This window comes from Engystomops pustulosus, chromosome 9, assembly GCF_040894005.1.
Source record: "Engystomops pustulosus chromosome 9, aEngPut4.maternal, whole genome shotgun sequence".
NCBI classification, from domain to species: domain Eukaryota; kingdom Metazoa; phylum Chordata; class Amphibia; order Anura; family Leptodactylidae; genus Engystomops; species Engystomops pustulosus.
In genome coordinates this window covers 46,771,930-46,791,831 of record NC_092419.1, presented here as the reverse complement: position 1 = coordinate 46,791,831, position 19,902 = coordinate 46,771,930, and the positions used below count along the sequence as shown (strand labels likewise).

At 42.8% G+C, this 19,902-nt stretch overlaps 2 protein-coding genes across 2 annotated transcripts in view; one reads left to right on the top strand and one right to left on the bottom strand.

Moving 5' to 3' along the window:
* Positions 1-8,203: 8,203 nt before the first annotated feature.
* PSMD10 (proteasome 26S subunit, non-ATPase 10) lies at positions 8,204-11,863 on the bottom strand. The gene is made up of 5 exons (XM_072125270.1): positions 11,662-11,863; positions 11,011-11,109; positions 10,541-10,687; positions 10,148-10,314; positions 8,204-8,603 (listed from the first exon to the last, which is right to left on the bottom strand). Exons 1-5 carry the CDS (start codon positions 11,776-11,778, stop codon positions 8,450-8,452), a joined length of 684 nt encoding a protein of 227 aa, XP_071981371.1. The 5' UTR covers positions 11,779-11,863; the 3' UTR covers positions 8,204-8,449.
* ATG4A (autophagy related 4A cysteine peptidase) overlaps positions 11,842-19,902 on the top strand; it is a 25,800-nt gene continuing 17,739 nt past the window's right edge. The window contains exon 1 of the mRNA XM_072125269.1: positions 11,842-12,015. Within this exon, the coding sequence (XP_071981370.1) occupies positions 12,006-12,015 (10 nt within the window). The 5' untranslated portion in view covers positions 11,842-12,005. The remainder of the gene's footprint in view (positions 12,016-19,902) is intronic.

Below are 19,902 nucleotides of genomic sequence, written 5' to 3'. Positions count from 1 at the left end.
TGTGTTGGTTATTTTTTGAAAATTCACGATTTTATAAAAATAATACTCCGCCCTAAGGGGAGGAAGGTCAGCAATAAGTTAAAAAAAACCCTCACCGCATGTGGTTGTTGGTCCCTGTGGAAAGAGAGGCATGCACAGTTAGTGGGAGATGCCTTGGTCCTGTCCAAAAATATAAGGTAAGTAACTTCACTGGAAAAAGAAATAAAATCTGAAAATGTATCATGATGTGGTAAAGAGAAGTGGTCACGTACAGAATATAACGTTGGTGACACATTTTGGACTATATATACCAGCCTTTACTCATATCTGCTATACTGTAGCACATACCTCATTATATGCCAAAAACAGCAATAACAAGATACCACTAACATGTCTGCTGAGGCATCACATGATCCCAACAGAAGAGCATGAACAAAATGGTATATATAAGCAGAATGGCAATACACATAAAGTACATGATTTGTATAATTTAGCCCTTTGGGATAACATTTCTCTTTTAGTATGATCTATTAGTGGTAAACAGCAGAACCAATGCTGGGGCATCGTCAAGTAACTCCACATATGACTGCTTCTCTTTTGACACTGTTGCTGGTTATATTGGTCTCTTTCTACTTCCTCTATTATGATATTGCTGTAATACTGACCTTTACTTAATTTTTTTTTACTACTCTTTGCCTCACGATTCTGTACTTCACTGCCATTTTCATCTTGACTTGGTTATCCTGTTGTGTTGGTTTATGAATATGTTTGTCTGACTGTCTCTGTTCTTTTGTTATCTGTCTTCCTCTTCTGCCCCCTGTGGTGGTCTTGCAAGTGTTTGGGAGCCCCTGAAATATAATTGATTATGAAATTCTTGGGGTTGGCTCCAGTAATATGTTCTAATATCCTACCTTTCAATTTTAGAGAAATAGATCCTACATACTGCAGTCTGCACATCTATGACTACAGATAGACTACACGTGAAGTGTCACAGTCCATGTGTTTTTGATTGAAACACTGTAGTTTTATATGTGAAGTTGCATATGTTACATTTGCGTCCACTACAGTAGTAGCTGCCCCTATAGAATAGTCAGGGAGGATTGTGCTCTTTATCAGAAAAATAGTTAGGAAATAAAACACAATGGGGGATATATCACCACTTTGGTTTCTTTTACTACTTTTTGAGACTTTTTCTCAACTGAGACAAATAATAACAGTCATGTAATATATGTCAGTTGTGTCATAAAGCATAATTTAATATCTTTGGTAAACAAATTACAAACATCGGACAATCAATGATTAAAAACAGTTAAGAAGGGTTAAACAAAAAGTTTAAAGCCAGACGAGTGAACACCGAGGGATCTGTGGCACCTTATAACGCCAACAAAAGAACCCCCTCAGGACCCAACCCCTTCAAGAGCCCTGACCCAACCACTATCAAAGGAATCACATATGCAAGTGTGAATATGTACTTACAAGCGGGTGTATAAGGATGGCGGTATATGACATGAGAGGCGTGGGGCACTCTTGAGCCCTTGTTCCATACCACTACTGCATTCATAGTAATACCTTTTTGGCAGGTTGTATACATTTTGTCACTGGATGACATGATCATATTATATATAGCAGAGGGTGTTTGAATTCATGGAACAGTCAGTCATTGTTGGGTATCATACACTTGTTTTGTGATAATGCAGACTTGAGCTGGCTCATTTATGTCATATACCGCCATCCTTATACACCCGCTTGTAAGTATATATTCACACTTGCATATCTGATTCCTTTGAGAGTGGTTGGGTCAGGGCTCTTGAAGGGGTTCTTTTTTTGGCTTTATCAGGTGCTGAAGATCTCTATGTTTTCACTTGTCTGGGTTTAAACTTTTTGTTTAACCCCTTTTTAACGGTTTCTAATCATTGATTGTCCGATGTTTGTAATTTGTACCAATATATTAGTTTATAAAAAGTAGAAAAAATCGGATCGCTCACCCAATCACCTAGATGACCTCCTGCACCCAATGCCTGTGGTGGTGCACGCCGTCTGATCCTTGACTGTTGAGATCCCAAGACATGCAACAAAATAGTGGTGGGCGGCACTCAGGAAAACCACATCAGAGTAGGTGCAAACGTGTTCTTTTTATTAGGCTTTAATCGTGCATCGGTACATGGATAAAAAGAAAGCGTAAGATCAATTTATTAGTTTATGCTTTTTGACACATGACTGCCTTGTATTTCTGTATCCCATTGTTACCATGTGTTTGGCATAAGAAAAAATATATAATTTCTGATTGTGGCATATGGTCCTCTTTCAATAGGGACAAATAATAATAAAAAATAATTGGGACAATTATGTCTCAAAAAGTAGTAAAAAAAAGACAAAGTGGTGATAAATTACCCCCCCCCCCCCCATTGAGTGCTGTTTACAAGAATCTGATTCATTGTAGCATCAGGACTTAAAGTATTTAGATGCCTCCTGAAAATGTTGGTTATTTGCTCTAAGTCAGTACTATACATGATTCTAAAATTGAGTTTGGTGACAATTCCCTTGTTCTGTTTGTGTAGCTGTAAGGGGGCAGGGGTTGTTGCTGCTATTCTTTTGGCCCTGTTGGATTGTGGTAATATGAAATCCCCGTCCTGGAGATGGTGAGAAAGACGCCTCTTGGGCTCTAATGAGTTGGCCAATGGGTAGGTTCCTTAATGTGCGGACCGTATGACAGCTATTAACATGCTGCAAAGTGTTGCTAGCCAAGAGTTTCTGGTAAAGGCTACTGTTTATTCTTCCTTTCTCAATTGACCCTGTAAGAAGGATTTCTAGAAAGGAAAGGTTGTGGATGTCATACTGTAGGCATATATGCATTATGTAAAACACATTAGATTACTAGTCAACATGTCAAAATAAACTCCATCTAGTAGAGATTTTAGAGAAGTGGAGACTCATGGGGTGAGTTTTAGGAAAACATTCTCTTCGTACCGCTCATTGGTAAAAAAAAATTTATGTAATACAACTACTACTCATCCTTTATTGAGGGGCGATGATGATAAGAGAACTGCATTTTATCTCGGGTAGAGAAATGAATTTGCCTTTATTCAGATTGAACTGGGTAGCAATGGTACTACTTTTTTTATAGAAGGCCTTAAAAGTGCCTTTCCACACTCTTGAAAGAAATCCATTTCCATCTTATGAGAACCGAGAGGGTTAAAACTTCAGATGCTTCCAAACAACTTTGGAGAACACCGTAAAACTTCTGTCCTCCCTATGACCATAACAGTGATTCGGCATTAATAAAAATGAGGTGGTAACCGTCTTAAAAAAAAAAAAGTTATGGATGCAAGTTATCCCAAAGGGTTAAATTACAAAAATGATCTATTATATGTGTATTGATATTCTGCTTTTGTATACTCACTTAGCTCATGTTCACCTGTTTTGATCACATGATTTCTCACTAATCCTGTGACGGTAGGAATCTTGTTGCCGTGTTTGTCTCTATATAATGGGGCTTATACCACAGTCCAGCAGGTATCTGCAGGTATCTCCTCGCTTTTAACCCTACACTTCCCTAAGTGTTCATTTACAGTATATGATGCTGTGTTATTGCTTTTGTTGTTTTGCAAAAATATTTTTTTTACTTTTAAGAATACTTAAGGAATGAAGTAACTTATTTTAACAGATCCTGAAGGCTCGGTGCAGTGAGTATGTTATTATATGGTTATGCCAAGTTGATAGAGTTAAACTGTCAGATGACCAAATGGGATTTGATCTGGTCACTTTGAACTGGATGTACAATGTATAAAAGTGCTGTTCAATCAGCAGGCAGCATGCTATACAGCAGGAGGAACTGAGAAGATTGTACATGGTTTGAGATGCAGACAGCATGTTGTAGAACAGGAGAAGCAGAGCAGACTGTACACAGTGGCATATTTGCAGTTGGCTTGGTATACAGCAGCAGAAGCTTGCAGATTGTACATAACCAATCGGCAGACAGCAGAATGTTCCTAATTACTTATAGTAATAATGTACACTATTATTTTTACTATTTTAATTTTAGTTTCATTAGCATTGCCAATATTCTACTGTTAATGGTTTAGTTTTGCATTTAGTAACTTATGTTTGTTTCTTTACAGTAGAATACTAGCAATGCGACATCACCCGTGTCTTATGTACAACTTGAGTCTATAGGTTCCTTGAATCCCGCTATACTGGCAATACCATCATGGCTCAATTATGTTTCTACATGTGGAAAATACCATTTGAGGGTTACATCTTCACCTAGAAGAATGGATATTTTTAACTTACCTTCAAATTTTTGATCATCGATCCATCTTCTATAAGATTTTTTTTTCTTGCCATCCCGGACCCCAGGTTCCTCTCTCTTGCTATGTGAAAGTTATAATGTATACTTTAACTTGTACTTCCTCAACTTTATTGGATCTTTTTCTATTTTAACTCTACTATCATTAAGACTCAAATCTTGCCCTCGGAGTCTGACACACTCATCTGCGTGTGCACGGATTCTAATATTAATAATTCCATATCACATTTTTACATATATATGTCCCCCCCCCCCACACACACTATTTTTGTGATTGTCATGACTATAACTGTCACCTTGCATGCCCGCACTTTATAATTAACTATATTTATATGTGGTTTTGTGCAATAGCTGTTAAGAATGCCACTTAAGTTTTATGTATTGCACCTTTGCATATCGGCACTTTAAACTTAGTAGATAAATTTGAATAACGCAATTTGCATCAACTTTTTTGATACCTATGGGTAACTACCGGCGCATGCGCTCTGTAGTGCAAGTGACTTTTTTGTGTGAAATCGTTCACTTGAGGCCGTAATTTCAGTTTGTCTGCCATTGCACTGTCATTTCAGGGATCACTTAACAGGAAGTGTCTGATTTGTCACTTCTGGTAGATGGCACACATGCAGATCATGGCTGTATTGTGTCAGACTCTGAGGATAAGCAATATATAGATATATAGATATATCTTAACTTGGTTAATAGTACACTACCCCTGATGAAGCCTGTGCAAACAGCAAACAGGTGAAATGCGTGGGACTTCTTGCCTCCAGTTTCCAGAATTTATACTTTGGCTAGGTAACTATGGCTCTATTATTGATTATGCATTAGCTTGGATGGTATCAAACCAGTTTTGATTATGTATTTCTTTAACCTCTTACCGATGTGCGATGTAATATTACGGCGCGCTTCAGGTCCGGGTACATGGAGAGGGCTGAGCCCTCTCCATAGCTAGTAAGTCTTTGCTGCATATTGCATGGGCGCCGCCATCTTGGTGATGATCGACGCTCCCCGTGACGTCATCGGGGAGCGGCGATCCATCGCCATGACAGCCTCGGGTCTTCGGAAGACCCGAGGCTGTCTCTTTTAAGCCCATTCATTACAATGTTCTAATAGCACATTGTAATGTTTGAGGATGAAAAGCGCCATATACTGCCATACTGTAGTATGGCAGTGTATGGTAGGATCGATCTGACAACCTTGGTTTAAAGTACCCTAGGGAGTCTGAAAATTTTTAAAAATAATCAAAATGTAAAAAAAAAACCAAAAAAACAAATTAAATTCAAAACACCCCCTTTCCCTAGAACTGATATAAATAAACAGTAAAAATCGCAAAAACATTGGCTATTGCCGCGTCCGAAAATGCACAAACTATCAAAATGTTTTAAACTACGTTTAATCCCGTAACAGAAAATAGCGCCCAAAGTTGAAAATGGTAGCAATGAAAACGTTGTCAAAAGTCGCACAAAATGACACCACCCATAGCTCCGTACAATAAAGTATGAAAAAGTTACTAGCGCCAGAAGATGACAAAATACATTTTTTTTTTTGTACAGTAGGTTTGAATTTTTGTAAATGTATGAAAACATTCTAAAACCTATACAAATTTGTTATCCCCGTGATCGTACCGACCCGAAGAATGAACTAGACATGTCATTTGGGGCTCACAGTGAAAGCTGTAAAATTCAAGCTCACAAGAAAACAATGCAAATGTGTTTTTTCACCATTTTCACTGCATTTGGAATTTTTTCCCTGCTTCCTAGTACACGGCATGGAATATTCAATACCATATGAAGTGCAATTTGTTACGCATGAAAACAAGCCATCACAGAGCTCTTTACGTGTAAAAATAAAAAAGTTATATTATTATTGATTATATAGGTTGCCTGCTTACATCTGTACGAATCTATATCATTGGGAACTGAGGCTATTGGCTTTTTAATGCACTAGTTTGTGCTTTTTAGATGCTTTTAAAAATGTGGGTTACGTAATAAAGGTTAAAATGTATTTATATAAATCATGGACATCCCCTTTTTCTTTTGTATTTCAAAAGATATCAATTTGGATGTCTTAGTGTTACTTTAAGACCCTTAGCATTGTACACGTGCAATCTGCACAGAGCATGTTGTAGAGCGAACTGAGCACATGATATATTGTAACCTATCTGCAGAGAGCACGTTGAGGAACAGGAGGATTTACTGAGCAGATTGATATACATATTTATTGGAAAATATTTAGTATAGAAACCTAATTTATGGTCAGGTGCTATGTAGTTTTTTTTCCAAAGGAGGTTTTCAGAGAAATACAATTTGTATATAAAATGGCAAACTTTTCCCTATGTTTGTCAGTTCTCCTTTAAAAATAGCAGCTATAACACATCAATACGCTTCCCTCTAAATACATTGACAAACCCAGAAGACGATGACCCCCGCTCCTAAACAAACTGCAGGCAGAATCACTATGAACAGAATGCTGCCACCTGCTGGCTGAATTACCGTATATTCCGGCGTATAAGACGACCTGGTGTATAAGACGACCCCCCTAATTTCCTGTTTAAAATATAGAGTTTAAGATATATTCGCCGTATAAGACTACCCCTTTTCCAACGCATACAAAACACCGGTAAAAATTAAAAAAAAAACAGATTTGAATTTAACATGGTCCTTTTTTTAAATTTAAATTCTTATAACATGCAGGTATATAGCAGGAAAACTGTCGCTCATAAACATAAGGCATACAACAACAACATTACCATCGTCCATTTTACTGTAAATGTTACCATACTGTACCTTAAATTTTTATTTTATTAAATTTTTTTATACTTTGGTGTACGGAGCTGTGGGTGGTGTCATTTTTTGTGAAATTTGATAATATTTTCAATGATATCATTTTTAGGACTGTACGACCTTTTGATCACTTTTTATATTTTTCAAAATGGCAAAAAAGTGCCATTTTTGACTTTGGACGCTATTTTCCGTTACAGGGTTAAACGCATTGAAAAACCATTATCATATTTTGATAGATCGGGCATTTTCGGACGCGGCTATACCTGATGTGTTTATGATTTTTACTGTTTATATTTATGTCAGTTCTAGGGAAAGGGGGGCGATTTGAAATTTTAGGTTTTTTTAGTATTATTATTATTATTTTTTTTAACTTTTTTTTTATTTATACTATTTTTCAGCCTCCCTAGGGTACTTTAACCCTAGGTTGTCTGATCGATCCTTCCATATACTGCCATACTGCGATCGGTGCTCGCAATATGCAGCAAAGACTTACCGGCTATGGAGAGGGCTCAGCGCGTGAGCCCTCTCCATAGCCGGGACCCGAACCGCCACTGTGAATACTTATACGCCGGAATATACGGTATGTATTTTATCCAAGACATAAAGTTACTTGTACAGTAAAGGATCATTGCTTCTTGGTTAGACAATACAGATGATAACCCTGGACACCACCTGGAAACTTGAGAAAGAGCGGACACCTGTAACCACATAGCGTGTTGTATTTGAAACCTTTTGATAACCATCAAGCACCGTCATTTATGTCCATTAAAGGTTTATTTGGGTGACGAAACAAACCATCTTTTGGATTGGTGTCTTAGGGTCACAAAAACTCATATAAAAAGACTGCCTAATTGCACTGAAATAGAAAATACCCATAAGTAGCTCTAATGACTCTTTGCTAGCATGTGCATAGAAGACAGGCTGTGCTCCTTCAGTGAAGTACATCGATTTATAGGACACCAAGTCAACAATTCTTAAGGACCTGTGGACGGTTTACTGCTCGAATGCCACTGACAGGTTGCTGTTGATGTAGGAGAGCATGTTACTCATCAAGTATTTCTTATTCATCTGCCCCCAAAGTAACACAGCCCATTAGGATACACTATTATGTAATAATAGTAGAATTTCTATCAAAAACACTAATTTCTCCATTTATTTGTGAATTAATACAATACAAACAATATCTATGTTGCACCAATTAGGAGAATATTAAGCCCTGTAAGATTTATAAAAGCACAAAATTTGTTGTTATGTAGAAACAATGAAGGTTTCTGTAACAATTGCCCAAACTTATATAACAAATAATGCAAATAGTGAGTACTGAAGACTCTAACAGATCAATGTTATGGCGAAGATAGAACTTATAATTGTGGGAAAAACCCTAGCCCTCCACTATTCTTCTCAGCACGGCTCCCAGCCCTCCTCTAGACACTTGTAGTGGGGTTTTCTCATCTTTGTTTTCTATATAAATACTTGCTCCATGTTCTACCAAGAACTTGGCTTCTTCTGTTCGTTCTTCATCACAGGCAAGATGACTGCAGAATAGACAACATGATTGTCAACAAGATTGTGCTGTGTAACAGCTGAACATACGAGTTCCAAAATATTCTTATTTTAAGGGAAATTGACTGACCAGGTACCGTTGCTGTAGCAGCAATTCTGCCATTTATAGAAAGTCACTGCTCAAGCCTGTGATTGCTGCTGTTTTCCTATGACTTGCCATAAGATGGAAGATCATGACTGCAAGCAATGTGAAATGGTCTCCTGGTCAGGTATGTTTTTTTTTCAAATTTAGTTCAACACATGCATTAAAGGAAATTACCAAAAAGTAAAAAAAAAAAACACCTACACATACTCACCTGCGTTCCTCTTCATCCCGATCCAGGTGTTTGTCTTCTTTCATCTTGACAACCCGGGAATCACCTCTCCCGGCATGGAAACGGGAGGAGGGGCGTGAATAATTAGTAGCCCAGAGTGCCGGACATCTCGTCCCCGCGCCCTGGTCTGCTTTTTAAAAGTCTTTTTTTCTGGGTGATCCCGTCGTTACTAAAGAAGACCTGGATAAATAGGAGTGTAGGTGAGTATGTGTAGTATGGATGCACTGATACCATAAATTTTGAGTCAGAGATACTCTGCCCAATCGCATATGCATTTCCAATGAAATGCATGGGATTGGTAACGATGAAGGTGAAGGTTGTCCTGGTAATATAAAATGTATAATTTATTTTGTGTCTTATAGATTTTTATCACTTCAATTTAACTGCATTAATTATAGGTTTAAAAAAAATGATAATGTAGTGCTATATATAGAGATCTCGGAGAAGACCCATCTCTATATACCAGTGCATGGAGCATGTGTCACAGTGAAGCTGTAGTCAGAAAAAAAATCCTTTGACAGCCAGTAAGTCCATATTCTAGTGGATCGAGGCTCTGTCCTGTATCGGTAGAGAGTGGTGGTTGTGAGTTAAAATTCTCATTGGGGAAAAATCATTTAACTAAATAACATTTAGAGACCTTGTGTCAGGGGAAGCCCCTTAGGATATAGAAACACCATATATGTATATATGATGATATTTTACTGATGACCTGGCTCCTGCTCTGCCACTAACCCGACACATCTATACAAAGGATTCCCTGCCAGCTGTCACTATGTCAGGCACTCGGACTGCTAATTATGGACAACCTCGCAGCCTGGGTGAGGGAGGTGCCTCCTGCGAGATAGATGCTTGTAGAAGGAGGTGACGTCACGCAGGGGGCGTGCATAAATAGCAGCCTGGAGCGCCGGACATCTCGCCCCTGCTCTCCAGCCTGCTTTTTATAAGTCTCCTTTCTAGGTGATCCACGAGTGTCAAGATTAGTGAAGATGAGCGCTGGGATCAAGATGAAAAGGAGGACAGGTGAGTATGTGTAGGTGTTTGTTACTTTAGTGGTAGATTTCCTTTAAAACAATCTCCCAGTATTTACTCATTTGTTGGCTAATCTTTGCCACCCTCATACAGAGCAAATATCAGGTTTTTTTTATTAGTCTTTGTATTGGTATATTAACTTCTGATATTACTACTACAGGCCCACTACTTACAGAGCTGTATTCCCTTCAGTGTCTTGTATGTTAGTTGAGGCCTTGTGTTTCAGAAGGATTTCTATGATTTTCAGGTTTCCTTTGGAAGCAGCACGATGTAAAGGTGTGGACTCCAGCTTGTCCTTTGCATCGGGAAAAGCGCCATTTTCAAGAAGCAAAACTGCAATCTGCAAAATTACACAGATTATGGATACAGCCTGTAAGATTGGGAATATGATCTGACTAACTCTGAAACCCAAAAGTTTAGGAATGCTTTTTCCTGACAACTGCGGTCATCAGAACAAGTTGGGTTTCTTGGAATTTATTGACCGATTTACAGTACTGATGGAGGCCTAGATGGGTCATGAAATAGATAATAATATTATATATATATAAAATAAGATATAACAATACCTCATGCTTGTTCTTGGAAGCGGCATAGTGTAGAGGGGTGCAGCCATTCTGGTTGGTCGCATTAACTTGTGCCCCTTTACCAATGAGGGCTCTAACTATATCAGTGCGCCCTGCAGAAGCTGCAATGTGAAGAGGAGTCCACCCTGCCTGGGAGAGAGCAGACACACACCAGGGGTTTATAGAAAAACATACTCTTCCATGTACATTGTGTAAATTCTCACTCTTGTGTTATAACCTTCTAAAACAATGGGATGGAACAATGGAAGCACAGAAGTCCATGATAAGGAGATTAATTTGCCATCATAGTCAGAATACTAACACAGGTTACTTATCTCCTATGATACTCCAGAGTTGCAAGTGATGTGCAGTATTCACCATAAGAACATACATAGTACAAATGATTGCAATGTATTATCAATCAGTCCCATGCCTGGTTTCTGCTCCTCACACATTACTGTATCAGCACTTACATCATCTTTTCCATCCACAGGTACACCTAGTCGAATTAAATATTCAGCGACCTCAGTCTTTCCTGCTGAACATGCCCAGTGGAGAGGTGCCCTGTAATCCTAAACCAGGAAAAAGGATAAAACATTTAAAGAATTAGTTCAAAACATAATTAAAAAAACAAAACAAAACATTACCCCCTGTACTGTGACATCGCTGTGTGCGGCATCCCTGTACTGTGACATCGCTGTGCTGTGACATCACCGGGTGCAGTATCCCTGTGCTGTGACATCACCGGGTGCAGTATCCCTGTGCTGTGACATCACCGGGTGCAGTATCCCTGTGCTGTGACATCACCGGGTGCAGTATCCCTGTGCTGTGACATCACCGGGTGCAGTATCCCTGTGCTGTGACATCACTGTGTGCAGTATTCCTGTACCGTGACATCACTGTGTGCAGTATTCCTGTACCGTGACATCACTGTGCGCATTATCCCTGTACCGTGTCAGAGAAGGGAAAGATTACATATGTTTTGTCTTTTGATCTGGCAGAAGAGTGAAACCCCATTACAGTGCTTACTCATGGTGATGTTTCACACTCTGGTAACATGATAATGAGGGTGCAGCTAGTAAAGGCTCAGGTCATGCTGGGAGTAGTAGTTGCACAGTAGTTACCTGGTCTGTGGTGGTGGCCCGGGACTTGTCTGCCAGCACCCTGCTCTTGAGCTCTTCCAGCTGGCCCCTGTACGCCAGGTTACACACCTCCACATCAGACACTCTCACCTCCTCCATGCTGACAAAGGGAAAGAAGCCGCCGCACACGCCAGCCAATCACCGTCTTCCCACACTCTGACGTCAAAACATGGATTAGAAAGTGTCGCGGTGACCTATGGGAATTGTAGTATTTCTTGGTGAACGCCCTGGAGGCCTTTTCTAGCCAATGACTACATCTCCCAGAAAACGTTGCGCCCGGTGTTGTTGTGGACGAGGCTGCGCCGGTCCCTGGGTGACAGGGCAGGATGGAGGCCGGTAAGTTCCTCACAGGGAAACGTCCTCATATAGTCTGTCAGTAATGGAGTGTGTCCTGCAAGTGACATGTCTAGGGGCAGCCAGTCAGCTCTACTCTCTGTTATGTCTGCTCCTTAGTGTTGTCTGAAGGGAATATTGACGTTGTAATTGTGCTCCAGCTGCTGCAGAACCTCTTAGGAGATAACCTTTCCTTCCATAGGCAGTGTGGTGTACCTCAGGTCTCCTCAGATGTGACCCCCCCAGCATCACAAGGGGTAATAATATATGAGGTTATGTGCAGTCATGTGACATGGGGTTAGGGTTACATGGTGACTTGGGCATAACACGTGTCACCTGCCCAAAAATCAACGTCCAACTGTCTGTCGTACAGGAAATGGAGCTCATGAAAAATAACCAAAAATATGCGGAGACATTGTGTTATTGGGGGAGGAGGGCAGCGCAGAACTGTCCTCTGGGTCCCAGGGGTTCAGGGACATAGTGGTGGGATGCAGCTTCTCCCACACCCAAGGGAGGTACACATTGATTTGGGGGGAGGTCAAAACTTTGACCCAGAACGAAGTATTGACTTTATATATGCCAAAGCTGCAACTAAAGCCCCGGCCTGATGGAAGTGATTGGGAGTACTGGCTGTACTTCCAGCTCTCCAGTCAGTCCAGAAATCAGGCTACACACATCAGACTCCTGGTTTGTTGCTTGTGGGCTGTGTGGTTCTGCTCACACGTCGATGACCAGCAATAGGACCTGCTGTGAGAATTGTGGCTCCAGCAGCCACCTGGGGCCTGGCTGTGTGTATGAGCCCAAAGAAATACATGTACTAGCCATTGAAACGACTCGTAATGTGGGCAAAAACTATATTCTTGTGTAAGTGCCCTTAAAAGGTAAGTAACAGATTAATAATTAAATTATAAACCCCCTCAATCACACTTTGTAAGGTTCAGCCTGTGTTCAACCGTAGAATGTGCAGATCAGGTGACTGCTGTATTGTACATCTAACACCCACAGTCAGTGCTGGCATGTCTGAGTGATCAGACCCCTCAGGGTTCATACACCCTAGGGCAGTGGTGGCAAACCTATGGCACGGGTGCCAGAGTTGGCACACGGAGCCCTCGCTGTGGGCAACCAGGCCATCACCATAGAGGACACAAGGTATCTTCATGGACTCCCAGACAGCTCAGGACTTCCTGCGCTCAGTGCTATCTTAAAGCGTCAGTACTTTCTGAGACTACAGGAGGAATGGGAAGGTGTGGTGTTCTTAGCATATTAATGCAGTTGAAAGCTATGACAGAGAAGGGTGCAAGAAGTTACTGCTTAAATGTTGGCACTTTGGGATGAATAAGTGGGTTTTGGTTGTAGTTTGGGCACCCAGTCTCTGAAAGGTTCACTATCACTGCCCCGGAGGAACTAAAACATATGTTATAAAAGAAGTTGCCTACTGGAACTGTTATGTTATAATGGGCTACTCCCACACAGGCCACCCGTATGCTTAAGGGGGCTGGCTGGCTGTATAATACACAGGGCTGGCTGGCTGTCAGACTATATACTAAAGGGGGCTGGCTGGCTGTATAATACACAGGGCTGGCTGTCAGGCTATATACTAATGGGAGCTGGCTGTCAGGCTATATACTAATGGGGGCTGGCTGTCAGGCTATATACTAATGGGGGCTGGCTGTCAGGCTATATACTAATGGGGCTGGCTGTCAGGCTATATACTAATGGGGGCTGGCTGTCAGGCTATATACTAAAGGGGACTGGCTGTCAGGCTATATACTAAAGGGGGCTGGCTTGCAGTATATCACACAGGGCTGGCTGTCAGGCTATATGCTAAAGGGGGCTGGCTGGCTGTATAATACACAGGGCTGGCTGTCTGTAAGGCTATATACTAAAGGGGGCTGGTTGTCAGGCTATATACTAAAGGGGGCTGGCTGGCAGTATATCACACAGGGCTGGCTGTCAGGCTATATACTAAAGGGGGCTGGCTGTATAATACACAGGGCTGGCTGGCTGTAAGGTTATATACTAAAGGGGGCTAGCTGGCTGTATGATACACAGGGCTGGCTGTCAGGTTATATACTAAAGGGGGCTGGCTGGCAGTATATCACACAGGGCTGGCTGTCAGGCTATATGCTAAAGGGGGCTGGCTGGCTGTATAATACACAGGGCTGGCTGTCTGTCAGGCTATATATTAAAGGGGGCTAGCTGGCTGTATAATACACAGGGCTGGCTGTCAGGCTATATACTAAAGGGGGCTGGCTGTATAATACACGATGTTGGCTGGCTGTCAGGCTATATACTAAAGGGGGCTAGCTGGCTGGCTGTATAATACACAGGGCTGGCTGCCAGGCTATATGCTAAAGGGGGCTGGCTGGCTGTATAATACACAGGACTTGCTGGCTGTCAGGCTATATACTAAAGGGGGCTAGCTGGCTGTATAATACACAGGGCTGGCTGTCAGGCTATATACTAAAGGGGGCTGGCTGGCTGTATAATACACGGTGTTGGCTGGCTGTCAGGCTATATACTAATGGGGGCTGGCTGGCTGTATAATACACAGGGCTGGCTGTCAGGCTATATACTAAAGGGGGCTAGCTGGCTGTATAATACACGGTGTTGGCTGGCTGTCAGGCTATATACTAATGGGGGCTTGCTGGCTGTATAATACACAGGGCTGGCTGTCAGGCTATATACTAATGGGGGCTGGCTGGCTGTATAATACACAGGGCTGGCTGCCAGGCTATATGCTAAAGGGGGCTGGCTGGCTGTATAATACACAGGGCTGGCTGGCTGTCAGGCTATATACTAATACTGTGGGGATCCTATCTTTACCCTGGTAGCCCCAAGATCTGGGCAGGGCCTGACTGTTTACTATTTTCTTAGGCCTCTCAAACTCTTGACAGTGATTTCTATGAAGATGTGAAAAATCACACGTAAAGTTCTAAGCCTTCTGCCATCCTACAAATATGAGAGGGCACATAAAACCCATGCTAACATAAAGCAGACATTCTGGAAATGTTAGCTATCAGGTTCTTTTGGTGGTATGACTACCTGCCTGAAAAGCAGGAAATTTTTAAATTTTAAAAATAGACTTTTTTTTTAGAATTTTTTTACAACATATCAACCACATTTTTCAACATGAAGTGCAATTTGTCACAAGAAATCACCTGGTTATGGTAAAGGGCTCTAAAGTTAACCACATGAAGTGAAACATGTCAGATTTGAAAAAACAGTCCGTGTCAGGAAGATGCAAAATGGCGTTAGGGGGTTAAAGGAAATCTAGCAATAAAGTTTGGTAAAATTAAACTACACATACTCACCTACACTCCTCTTCACCTCGTTTTCTTTAAGCTTGACACACTGGAATTAAAAAAAAGCAATATGAAAACACAATGGGGCAAATTACTAAGGGTCGCGCACTGCACTTTTGTTGGACTGTGCACGTTCTTCATGGCTAAAACGGCTTGTGCTGGTATTTGAGAAGTGTCTGTGCTGTGATTGTAACGGATTCAGACCGGGCATAGTTTTTAACTTGCAAATTGTGTCGCATGCCCTATGTTAAAGGTGCACAGGGCTGGCTGTCAGGCTATATACTAATGGGAGCTGGCTGTCAGGCTATATACTAATGGGAGCTGGCTGTCAGGCTATATACTAATGGGGGCTGGCTGTCAGGCTATATACTAATGGGGGCTGGCTGTCAGGCTATATACTAATGGGAGCTGGCTGTCAGGCTATATACTAATGGGGGCTGGCTGTCAGGCTATATACTAATGGGGGCTGGCTGTCAGGCTATATACTAATGGGGGCTGGCTGTCAGGCTATATACTAATGGGGGCTGGCTGTCAGGCTATATACTAATGGGGGCTGGCTGTCAGGCTATATACTAAAGGGGATTGGCTGTCAGGCTATATACTAAAGGGGGCTGGCTGGCAGTATATCACACAGGGCTGGCTGTCAGGCTATATACTAATGGGAGCTGGCTGTCAGGCTATATACTAATGGGGGCTGGCTGTCAGGCTATATACTAATGGGGGCTGGCTGTCAGGCTATATACTAATGGGGGCTGGCTGTCAGGCTATATACTAATGGGGGCTGGCTGTCAGGCTATATACTAAAAGGGGGCTGGCTGGCAGTATATCACACAGGGCTGGCTGTCAGGCTATATGCTAAAGGGTTGACATGGTTGACAAAGGCTCATAGCAGCCGAAAACGCGTTCCCTATCATTGTTACTGCACTGATGTATATCTTCTCTCAACATTAAATAACCACAGCATCAGAATTGTGCGAGTGCCGGGATTTTTTCTATTATATTTGTTTGGCTTTTGTCCATACCTGGAGCACCGCCTGGTCCCAGACGTGCCGTCCATCCATTCTATTTCTACTATATGCTAAAGGGGGCTGGCTGGCTGTATAATACACAGGGCTGGCTGGCTGTCAGACTATATACTAAAGGGGGCTGGCTGGCTGTATAATACACAGGGCTGGCTGTCAGGCTATATACTAATGGGAGCTGGCTGTCAGGCTATATACTAATGGGGGCTGGCTGTCAGGCTATATACTAATGGGGGCTGGCTGTCAGGCTATATACTAATGGGGGCTGGCTGTCAGGCTATATACTAATGGGGGCTGGCTGTCAGGCTATATACTAATGGGGGCTGGCTGTCAGGCTATATACTAATGGGGGCTGGCTGTCAGGCTATATACTAAAGGGGGCTGGCTGTCAGGCTATATACTAAAGGGGGCTGGCTGGCAGTATATCACACAGGGCTGGCTGTCAGGCTATATACTAAAGGGGGCTGGCTGGCTGTATAATACACAGGGCTGGCTGACTGTCAGGTTATATACTAAAGGGGGCTAGCTGGCTGTATGATACACAGGGCTGGCTGTCAGGTTATATACTAAAGGGGGCTGGCTGGCAGTATATCACACAGGGCTGGCTGTCAGGCTATATGCTAAAGGGGGCTGGCTGGCTGTATAATACACAGGGCTGGCTGGCTGTCAGGTTATACTAATGGGGGCTAGCTGGCTGTATGATACACAGGGTTGGATGTCAGGCTATATACTAAAGGGGGCTGGCTGGCAGTATATCACACAGGGCTGGCTGTCACGCTATATGCTAAAGGGGGCTGGCTGGCTGTATAATACACAGGGCTGGCTGTCAGGCTATATACTAAAGGGGGCTAGCTGGCTGTATAATACACAGGGCTGGCTGTCAGGCTATATACTAAAGGGGGCTGGCTGGCTGTATAATACACAGGGCTGGCTGTCAGGCTATATACTAAAGGGGGCTAGCTGGCTGTATGATACACAGGGTTGGATGTCAGGCTATATACTAAAGGGGGCTGGCTGGCAGTATATCACACAGGGCTGGCTGTCAGGCTATATACTAAAGGGAGCTAGCTGGCTGTATAATACACAGGGCTGGCTGTCAGGCTATATACTAAAGGGGGCTAGCTGGCTGTATAATACACAGGGCTGGCTGTCAGGCTATATACTAAAGGGGGCTGGCTGTATAATACACGATGTTGGCTGGCTGTCAGGCTATATACTAATGGGGGCTGGCTGGCTGTATAATACACAGGGCTGGCTGCCAGGCTATATGCTAAAGGGGGCTGGCTGGCTGTATAATACACAGGACTTGCTGGCTGTCAGGCTATATACTAAAGGGGGCTAGCTGGCTGTATAATACACAGGGCTGGCTGTCAGGCTATATACTAAAGGGGGCTGGCTGGCTGTATAATACACGGTGTTGGCTGGCTGTCAGGCTATATACTAATGGGGGCTGGCTGGCTGTATAATACACAGGGCTGGCTGCCAGGCTATGTGCTAAAGGGGGCTAGCTGGCTGTATAATACACGGTGTTGGCTGGCTGTCAGGCTATATACTAATGGGGGCTTGCTGGCTGTATAATACACAGGGCTGGCTGTCAGGCTATGTGCTAAAGGGGGCTAGCTGGCTGTATAATACACAGGGCTGGCTGCCAGGCTATATGCTAAAGGGGGCTGGCTGGCTGTATAATACACAGGGCTGGCTGGCTGTCAGGCTATATACTAATACTGTGGGGATCCTATCTTTACCCTGGTAGCCCCAAGATCTGGGCAGGGCCTGACTGTTTACTATTTTCTTAGGCCTCTCAAACTCTTGACAGTGATTTCTATGAAGATGTGAAAAATCACACGTAAAGTTCTAAGCCTTCTGCCATCCTACAAATATGAGAGGGCACATAAAACCCATGCTAACATAAAGCAGACATTCTGGAAATGTTAGCTATCAGGTTCTTTTGGTGGTATGACTACCTGCCTGAAAAGCAGGAAATTTTTAAATTTTAAAAATAGACTTTTTTTTTAGAATTTTTTTACAACATATCAACCACATTTTTCAACATGAAGTGCAATTTGTCACAAGAAATCACCTGGTTATGGTAAAGGGCTCCAAAGTTAACCACATGAAGTGAAACATGTCAGATTTGAAAAAACAGTCCGTGTCAGGAAGGTGCAAAATGGCGTTAGGGGGTTAAAGGAAATCTAGCAATAAAGTTTGGTAAAATTAAACTACACATACTCACCTACACTCCTCTTCACCTCGTTTTCTTTAAGCTTGACACACTGGAATTAAAAAAAAGCAATATGAAAACACAATGGGGCAAATTACTAAGGGTCGCGCACTGCACTTTTGTTGGACTGTGCACGTTCTTCATGGCTAAAACGGCTTGTGCTGGTATTTGAGAAGTGTCTGTGCTGTGATTGTAACGGATTCAGACCGGGCATAGTTTTTAACTTGCAAATTGTGTCGCATGCCCTATGTTAAAGGTGCACAGGGCTGGCTGTCAGGCTATATACTAATGGGAGCTGGCTGTCAGGCTATATACTAATGGGGGCTGGCTGTCAGGCTATATACTAATAGGGGCTGGCTGTCAGGCTATATACTAATGGGGGCTGGCTGTCAGGCTATATACTAATGGGGGCTGGCTGTCAGGCTATATACTAAAGGGGATTGGCTGTCAGGCTATATACTAAAGGGGGCTGGCTGGCAGTATATCACACAGGGCTGGCTGTCAGGCTATATGCTAAAGGGGGCTGGCTGGCTGTATAATACACAGGGCTGGCTGGCTGTCAGACTATATACTAAAGGGGGCTGGCTGGCTGTATAATACACAGGGCTGGCTGTCAGGCTATATACTAATGGGAGCTGGCTGTCAGGCTATATACTAATGGGGGCTGGCTGTCAGGCTATATACTAATGGGGGCTGGCTGTCAGGCTATATACTAATGGGGGCTGGCTGTCAGGCTATATACTAATGGGGGCTGGCTGTCAGGCTATATACTAATGGGGGCTGGCTGTCAGGCTATATACTAATGGGGGCTGGCTGTCAGGCTATATACTAATGGGGCTTGCTGTCAGGCTATATACTAATGGGGGCTGGCTGTCAGGCTATATACTAATGGGGGCTGGCTGTCAGGCTATATACTAAAGGGGGCTGGCTGTCAGGCTATATACTAAAGGGGGCTGGCTGGCAGTATATCACACAGGGCTGGCTGTCAGGCTATATGCTAAAGGGGGCTGGCTGGCTGTATAATACACAGGGCTGGCTGGCTGTAAGGCTATATACTAAAGGGGGCTGGTTGTCAGGCTATATACTAAAGGGGGCTGGCTGGCAGTATATCACACAGGGCTGGCTGTCAGGCTATATACTAAAGGGGGCTGGCTGGCTGTATAATACACAGGGCTGGCTGACTGTCAGGTTATATACTAAAGGGGGCTAGCTGGCTGTATGATACACAGGGCTGGCTGTCAGGCTATATACTAAAGGGGGCTGGCTGGCAGTATATCACACAGGGCTGGCTGTCAGGCTATATGCTAAAGGGGGCTGGCTGGCTGTATAATACACAGGGCTG

What these genes read in the sequence shown, in the direction of transcription:
- PSMD10 (XM_072125270.1), bottom strand. Translation starts at nt 11,778, where the DNA reads ATGGAGGAGGTGAGAGTGTCTGATGTGGAGGTGTGTAACCTGGCGTAC. An exon ending in GGGCCACCACCACAGACCAG is followed by an intron (nt 11,110 to 11,661) that starts GTAACTACTGTG and finishes TTCCTGGTTTAG; the next exon opens with GATTACAGGGCACCTCTCCA. An exon ending in CTTCCAAGAACAAGCATGAG is followed by an intron (nt 10,315 to 10,540) that starts GTATTGTTATAT and finishes GTAATTTTGCAG; the next exon opens with ATTGCAGTTTTGCTTCTTGA.